This window comes from Neopelma chrysocephalum, unplaced genomic scaffold (genome assembly GCF_003984885.1).
Source record: "Neopelma chrysocephalum unplaced genomic scaffold, ASM398488v2 Primary Assembly neopelma1_97341, whole genome shotgun sequence".
NCBI classification, from domain to species: domain Eukaryota; kingdom Metazoa; phylum Chordata; class Aves; order Passeriformes; family Pipridae; genus Neopelma; species Neopelma chrysocephalum.
In genome coordinates, this window is record NW_020925982.1 from 1 (window position 1) to 8,086 (window position 8,086).

Here is an 8,086-nt window from a genome sequence, read left to right on the forward strand (position 1 = left end):
GGCTGGTTTTTTCCTGGTTTCCCTTTACTTTCAGCACGAATTTTGCCTGGGAATGAGTCACTCCCATGGTTATAAACACCCGAACTTTTCCCCCGCCGGTGTCTGGCTCAGTCCTGCCCGGTCCATCCCCCCATGCTCTGTTTGTCCTTCAGCTGCCAAATCCCAACATTCATTTTCGATTCCTGCCCGAGCTCCCTTTCCCGGAATGGGAGGGGAGGGGGCCGGGCCGGGCACGGGACAAAAGCCGGGCATGACCCCCGTGGGTGGCAGAGCTGCGACAGCCGAGACAGGGATGGCGAGCAACAACAGCACCCGGAGCCCCCTGAGCCCCCCCTGCCCCTCGACTGGGAGCGGGGGAAAGGATGAGAAAGCTCCTGGTTACACTGTACCAGAATCCTGGTGAGTGACAGAGACCCCGGCAGGGACCGGACCGGGGGGTTTTGGGTCCCAGTGAGGCGGGGGGGGATGTGAAGAGGAGAGGTCGGGGTTGGCTCAGGCCACCCCCGCTGTCACTGTCGCCGTCGGGTGACACTCGAGGATGGGCAGGTCCGAGCCCCGGGGGTGGGGAGGGGAGAAGGGGGTCACCCCAATGCCCGGGGGGAGGGAAGGAGAGGGGGGACCCCGCGGGGGCAGCGCTGAGAGTGTCGCTGTGAGAGAGGGTTGGGTGGGAAGGGACCTCCCGGACCCCCCAGGCCCCCCTGCAATGGGCAGGGACACCTTCCTCCGTCCCAGAAGGCTCCAAGCCCAGTCTGACATGGCCTGGAACAGCTCCAGGGGTGGGTGTAACACTCCAGCCCTGGGAGCTGTCAGCTCACGGGCTCAGCCAGGAGTTTTACTTTCAAATATAGACATAAGGTTCTTTAATACCTTGAGATGGTGTCAAGAGAACAAGCCACAGACTTGTTCCCAAGAGGTACCTTTATTAATTTAGGGGAGAAAATAAGGGAACTTGGCAAACCTTCAAAAGGGCACCACACAAACTGGACAAAGGTTTCCACCACAACACTGACTCAGCACCAATCCACAGCACTTAAGTCAGGACCCAACCCCTCCAGCTGCCAAAGCCACCCAGAGCATCCAGAAAGGAGCAGAGAAAGAGAAGCAGAGGGAACAAGAAGAGGGAAGGAGAGAGAGACAGACATTAAAGCTCCCGCTGGAACCCTATGGCAGAGCAGCTCTCACAGGTCCAGTGGCAGGGCCACAACCCGGGGCAAACACGTGGCCTTGGCTTTACCTGCTCTGGTCCCTGTGGCCAAACCCTCCAGGGGGGTCTGTGACACACCAGCCACTCTGGGCTTCCAGGCCAGGGCGAGGGGCAGTGTCCCCCCTGTCCCAGTCTGAGCTGGGTGAGGGGTTCCAGGAGCTATGAGGGGTTATAGGGCAGTGTCCCCCCTGTCCCTGCCCACCTGAGCTGCATGAGGGGCTCCTGGAGCTGGGGGGGGCTATAGGGCAGTCCCCCCCCGTCCCAGTCTGAGCTGGGTGAGGGGCTGCAGGAGCTGGGGGCTGTTGTAGTTTTCCGGGGCTGTTTGTGACCAGCAGCTGCTCCGGGGTTTTCCCACGTGGGCTCCAGGGCCTGTCGTGGGGGATATGGGGCCACCCCACCCCCGTGGGGTTTGACCCATCCCTTCCTCCTCCACAGACACACAGACAGACAGACAGACAGACACACACACACACACACACAGACACACAGACTCAGATACACAGACACAGACAGACACACACAGACAGACAGACACACACACACACACAGACACACAGACACAGACACAGACAGACACACACAGACAGACAGACACACAGACACAGACACACAGAGACAGACACACAGACACACGCAGACACAGACACAGACACACACACACACAGACACACACACACACAGACAGACAGACACACAGACAGACAGACAGACACACAGACAGACACACAAACACAGACAGACACAGACACACAGACAGACAGACACACACACACACACACACATCACCCACAGGGTGTTTCTGACCCAACAGTCACTGCTCTCCTGTCCAGCAACGGGGCAGCCACAGCTCCTCAGGGCAGCCTGTGCCGGGGCCTCACCACCCTCACTGGGAGGAATTTCTTCCCAAAATCCTACCTAAATCCCCTCTCCTTCCCCTCAAAGCCACGGAAGGGGGTACCTGCACCTCTCCCAGGTGTCCTCGTTGTCTCCACAGCAAAGGAGCCCAGCGGGAATTGCTGGGAAAATTGGAGGGGATTGGGAAGGACTGAGGGGGACAATTGCCGGGCTGGGAGAGCTGAGGGTGCTCCCCTGGAGCAGAGAAGGCTCTGGGGAGATCTTCCAGCACCTTCCAGTGCCCAAAGGGGCTGTGGGAGAGCTGGGAGGGACTTTGGACACCTGGAAGGGACAGAACAGGGGGCAGACAGGAAAATACCCCGGAAAAGAGGGTATTTGGATGGATTTGAGAGAGAAATCTTTAGCTGTGGGTAAGGGACTGGAATGAATTTCCTGGAGAAGCTGCGGCTGCCCCATCCCTGGAGTTGTTCCAAGCCAGGTTGGACAAGGCTCGGAGCCACCTGGGATAGTGGAAGGTGTCCCTGCCCCTGGCAGGGGCTGGGATGGAATGAGCTTTAAGGTCCCTTCCCACAAAAACCGTTCCAGCTTTCCATCGTGTGCTGCTCTGTGTTTGGGTTGTGCCCACCCCGTGCCCACCTGTGTCACCTTCCCTTGCCAGGATACACCGGCTGGAGGCACTGGTGTGGAACGAGGATGAGATGTGGCCCATCTGCCTGGTGGAGAATTCCCGGGAGAAGGGGCTGGTTGTCCAGCCCAAGGCCCTGCAGGTGCTTCTGGGGCTCAAACAGCCCGTGGTGGTCAAGGCTGACACACAGTTCTACTCAGAAGGTAAGTCCTACCTGAGGAGCAGGCTGAGAACGTGAGGTAGGTCCTGACCTGGATGGTTGGGGTACCTGGATGGTCGGGGTACCTGGATGATTGGGGTACCTGGATGGAGGAGGCACCTGGATGGTCGGGGTACCTGGGAGGCCAAGGTGGTACCTGATGGCCAAGATGGTACCTGGGCTTCCCCCTCTATTTCCCACCTGTGTCCCCCCAGGGGTCTCCGTGGGCCGGATCATGATGTCCTGCAGCCCCCACCCTCACCTGTCTGACCACACCCTCATCACACTGTACCCCGAGGATCAGCTGGTGTGTGAGGTGTGTGAGGCCCAGGGGCTCCCTCTGTGCACCCCCAGCACTTTGGGCTCACCTGAGCCCAGGTGCCCCCCAGCCCACGGTGCCCAGAGGCCGTGGAGGAGGAAATCGGGCCGGGCAGGTTCCCAAATTCCTGTTTTTTGGAAAAAAAGTGCAGCAGAATGGGAATGAGGAACTGGGGGAGGGGCATCTGAGGGAGAAGGGTCTGAGGGACCCCGAGAGTTAAAAATTGAGGATACTCATGGAATCACAGAATATCCTGAGCGGGAAGGACCCCCAGGGGGTCACTGGGGCCCAGGTGCCCCCCCCCAGAGAAGGGAGGCACGTTGGGGAAATCGCCAAAATCCTCTGGATGTCAGGAAAAGTGCAGCGGGATAAGAATTAGTAGCAGAGGGGAGGGGGCAGGTCTGAGGAACCCCAAGGGTTATAAAAATTGGGAATAATCATGAAACCCCAGAATATCCTGAGTGGGAAGGACCCTCGGGATGCCAGCCCTGCCCAGGACACCCCGGGGACACCCTGAGGCTCGTGGGGATGGAGGGGGAGGGTTCTCCCCAAACCCTGGGGTTCAGGGGGGTCCTGGGGGTGTCTGACTGGGGGAGGGGTTGTTGCAGGGGGACCCCAAGAACTCCCGTTGGCTGTTGGTGCTGACCCTGCTCCTCTCCAGCTCCCTGATCCACACCAGCTATGGAGGCATCGACCAGTGGGACATGGACCGGCTGCGGTACCGGGGGGGCTGCGGGACCCCCCTTGGGGTGGGAGGGGGGACAGGACAGTGGGGACCTGCCCTCAGCCTGGGGTGGGACAGGAGCACGGGGACCTCCCTTGACTTGGGGTTGGGAGGACAGGAATCCCCCAGACTCCCCAGACACATTCTGGGTCCTTGGGAGGCCCCCCATTGTCACCCCCAGGGCTGGGGGAGCCCCATCCCCCAAACTGTCCCCTCTCCCGAGCAGGGCTGGAGATCTGGGGGGACCCCTCACCCAACAATTCCTCACCTGGGGGTCTCAGGGGTCCCTCACCCGGCGGTTCCTCACCTGGCCCAGGTGGCTGTCGAAGCTGCCGCAGCTCATCCGGTACAAAGAGAGCCCCGGAGGCGGCGCAGACCTGCAGGATTCCCACAGATTCGCCCTTTTCTTCCCCAATTTCATCTGGGAAGTCGAGGATTGCGCCCAGGAGCTGGAGGGGAAGGACGGGCACGGAATCTCTGACGACGAGTACCTGGAGCGGGCACTGAGGCTGCAGCCAGGTGAGGGTGCAGGGGAGGGCACAGGTGAGGGTCCAGGTGAGAGTCCAGGCAAGAACATAGGTGAGGGTACAGGTGAGGGGTCCAGGTGAGGGTCCATGTGAGATCACAGGTGAGGGATGTCCAGGTGTGACCCCACCCTGGGTGACACCCCGTGGTACCCCCCCCCTCACAGGTACCAACCCCAAGGCCCAGCAGCACAACCTGACCCGGGAGTGCATCCGGCAGTTCTTCCCGGGGCGCAGGTGCTTCAAGTTCCTGGAGGAGCCGGAGGAGGAGTTCGAGTTCCCCTGGGAGGAGATGCCACGGAAAACTTTGCCTGGGGGCCTTGTGGTCACCGGAGAACGTGAGTGTTGGGTCCAGGAATTGTTGGACTGTGGGATTGTGGAATAATCAAATTGTTCAGGTGGGAAAAGACCTCTGGGAGCATCAGCTCCAACCACTGTGAGTTGGACTCGATGATCCTTGTGGGTCCCTCCCATCCCAGGAGATTCCATAGTTCCATGATCCCATGATTCCATGACTCAATGATCCTGGTGGGTTCCTCCCATCAGGGGATATTCCATGATTCCATCATTCCACAATTCCATGACTCCATTATCTTTGGGTGTCCCTTCCAGCTCAGAATATTCCGCGATCCCATGATTCCATCATTCCATGATCCTGTGGGCCCCCTCCAACTCAGGAGAGTCCTTGCCTCCATGATCCCATAATTCTGTGACTCAGTGATCCCGGTGTGTCCCTCCCAGCTGGGATATTCCATGTTTCCATGATCTCATGATTCCATAATCCCTCCCAACCCAGGAGACACTCTCTGATTCCATGACTCAGTGATCCTACTATAGGTATTCCATGATTCCAGGATTCCATGATCCTCGTAGGTCCCTCCCACCCCAGGGGATTCCACGATCTCATGATTCCGTGACTCGGTGGTTCTTGTGGGTCCTTCCCAGCCCAGGATATCCCATGGATAACCCAGGATATTCCATGAATAACCCGGGATATCCCATGGACAACCCAGGATATCCCACGATTCCGTGACTGACCCCACAATCCCACGGCTCGATGACCCTTGTGGGTCCCTCCCAGCCTGGGACATCCCATGGATAACCCAGGATATCCCATGGATAACCCAGGATATTCCACGATCCCATGACTGACCCCACAATCCCATGGCTCTATGACCCTTGTGGGCCCCTCCCAGCCCGGGACATCCCACAGTCCCTGACCCCCCCGGTCTCTCGGCAGTGCTGGGGAGGTTGGCAGAGATCTACGTGGGGCAGATCCGGGCGGGAGCGGTGCCGTGCCTGGAACGCGCCGTTCGGGATCTGGCCCCGGTGGCCAACGCGGCAGCGGTGAAGGCGGCCGTGGGGCTGTACCGGGAGCGGATGGAGCGCCTGGAGCTGCCCACGGACACGGCCACGGAGATGCTGCAGCTCCACGGGCGCTGCGAGCGAGAGGCTCTGGAGCTGTTCATGGAACGGGCTTTCCCGGATGGAATCTGCAACGGCCAGGCCCAGTTCATGGTGGGTGGATCCCACTTTGACCTGTGGATCCCAATTCCCATGTTGATCTGGGAATCCCAGTTCCCACGTTGGCTCGGGATCTCAATTCCCACATCGACCTAGAGACCCAATTCATGTGTCAATCTTGGGATCCCAGTTCCCATGTTGACCCAGGGATGCTAATTCCCACATTGACCTGGAGACCCTAATTCCCATGCCAACCTTGGAATCCCAATTTCCCTGTCAGCCTGGAAGATCCCGGTTCCCATCTCAGCCTGGGAGGGGTCTCAGTTCCCGTGTTGCCCTGTAGACTCCAATGTCCCATGGGATCCCAATCCATGACTCCTTGATCTCTGCAGCGCCAGGTGGAGGCCCTGAAGGCCAAGTTCTTCTCGGAGAACGAGCGCGTGTCCCGTGCCAGGTGTGAGGAGGTGCTCCGGGAGCTGTCCCAGGACATGGAGACACGGATCCGGGACAGATCCTGGGGAGTTGTCAGGGACTACCACCAGGCACTGGTGGAGCAATACTGGAAGATGCCTGGCAAGGGGTTGAAGGTGGGAACATCTCCCAACAAGGCAGAGGCTCCGTCTCCCATCCCATTCTCCAGCTGTCCCCCACCCTGACCCCTCCCCGCGTTCCCGCAGGCAGCTGCCGTGCTGCAGGAATTCCTCAGGAGCAGGACGGTGCCCAGGAGCATCCTGAGCATGGATCGTTCCCCGAGGACGTGGAGTAATGTTGGGGCTGGGGCAGCAGCCGGGGGGGGTCCAGGTGCGATCCCGGGACGCTCCCCCCGCATCCGTGTGCTCTCCAGGTGAGTGGTACCTGCGGGAGCTGGAGCGGAGGGTGCGCGCGGAGAAGGCGGACGAGGAGCAGCAGCGGCGGCAGGAGCAGCTCCGGAGGCGCTCGGAGCACCAGCGCCAGCTCAAGGAGAAGCTGGAGGGCTTTGAGATGAGGCAGCACAAGGAGCATCGGCGCCTGATCGTCCACAAAGCCAAGGTACGGGACACACGGAGCCCTCGCGGAGGGGCCGAGGGGTGGCTGGGGGATCCCGGCTCTGCCTCCCTGCGGCTCCACATCCCCTGGATCCGCATCCTCTGGATCTGCATCCCCTGCTCTGTATCCCTTGCTCTGCATCCCCTGGATCTGCCTCCCCTGGCTCTGCGTCCTCTGCTCTGCATCCCCTGGCTCTGCATCCCCTGCTCTGTATCCCCCCGGCTCCACATCCCCTGGCTCTGCATTCTCTGCTCTGTATCCTCCTGGCTCTGTATCTCCTAGATCTGCATCCCCTGGCTCTGCATGCCCCTGCTCTCCATCCCTCTGTTCTGCATCTCCCTGCCCTCCATCCCTCTGTTCTGCATCTCTCTGCCCTGCATCCCCCGGCTCCACACCCCCCCAGCTCTGCCCTCACTGTCGTCCCGCCTAGGAGGGGAGGGCCCTGCACCAGGAGGGCTTCCACGAGCAGGCGGACCTGCTTCTCTCCACGGTCATGGATCTGGAGCGGGAATATGGCAAGAGCGGCAGGAACGGCAGCGGCGGAGATTGGAATGGCGGGAACAGCAGCGGGAACGGCGGGAATAGCGGTTGGAACAGCAACAGCAACGCCTCCAGGACCTGGATCCACGTCCTTTTGGCCGTCCTGGCAGTGCTGGCATTTATCATCCTTCGCATTTAGGGCCCGCCAGGAATTCCATAAAACCGCCCTGTCCCACCCCTGCTGGGGGCAGGGACACTTGTCCTCTGCCCTGGCTGCTCCAACCCCCATCCCGCCCGGCCTGGAGCATTTCCAGGGATGGCATCACATGAAAAGCAGAGTTTTCCTCCACTCTGTTATAAGTAAATAAAATAGATTGAGGTATAGCAGCAAATATTAAAGATTTATGTAAAGTGCAAATAAGCAAAACAGCTCCCTGGGTGGCCTGGGAGACCCCTGCTCCACTCACGGCCCGCAAGTGCAATAGGCAAAACCAGTAACTTTTATACCCTTATCAATCCCCCTCCCATAGTCACTTGTAGCTCTTCATTGGGCTTGAGTTGGCGGGGCTGGTTCTGGTTGGTCCTCTCTTGCAGGCCCAGTTCAGTTGCCAGGTATTTTCCTTCCATAGTTTTAATTAATCTTTCGTCCTTGAGGCCTGGTGTGTG

At 59.7% G+C, this 8,086-nt stretch overlaps 1 protein-coding gene across 1 annotated transcript; it reads left to right on the top strand.

Annotated features, from left to right (window-relative positions):
- Nucleotides 1-319: 319 nt before the first annotated feature.
- Nucleotides 320-7,619, top strand: LOC113961616 (guanylate-binding protein 4-like). Its single transcript, XM_027672039.1, has 11 exons — nucleotides 320-399; nucleotides 2,718-2,918; nucleotides 3,133-3,199; nucleotides 3,811-3,951; nucleotides 4,208-4,445; nucleotides 4,618-4,788; nucleotides 5,691-5,968; nucleotides 6,307-6,501; nucleotides 6,592-6,676; nucleotides 6,759-6,943; nucleotides 7,371-7,619. The coding sequence occupies exons 2-11, from the start codon at nucleotides 2,758-2,760 to the stop codon at nucleotides 7,617-7,619; spliced, it is 1,770 nt and encodes a 589-aa protein (XP_027527840.1). The 5' UTR covers nucleotides 320-399; nucleotides 2,718-2,757.
- Nucleotides 7,620-8,086: the final 467 nt, after the last annotated feature.

What these genes read in the sequence shown, in the direction of transcription:
- LOC113961616 (XM_027672039.1), top strand. Translation starts at nt 2,758, where the DNA reads ATGTGGCCCATCTGCCTGGTGGAGAATTCCCGGGAGAAGGGGCTGGTT. An exon ending in GGCACTGAGGCTGCAGCCAG is followed by an intron (nt 4,446 to 4,617) that starts GTGAGGGTGCAG and finishes CCCCCCTCACAG; the next exon opens with GTACCAACCCCAAGGCCCAG. An exon ending in TCGTTCCCCGAGGACGTGGA is followed by an intron (nt 6,677 to 6,758) that starts GTAATGTTGGGG and finishes TGTGCTCTCCAG; the next exon opens with GTGAGTGGTACCTGCGGGAG.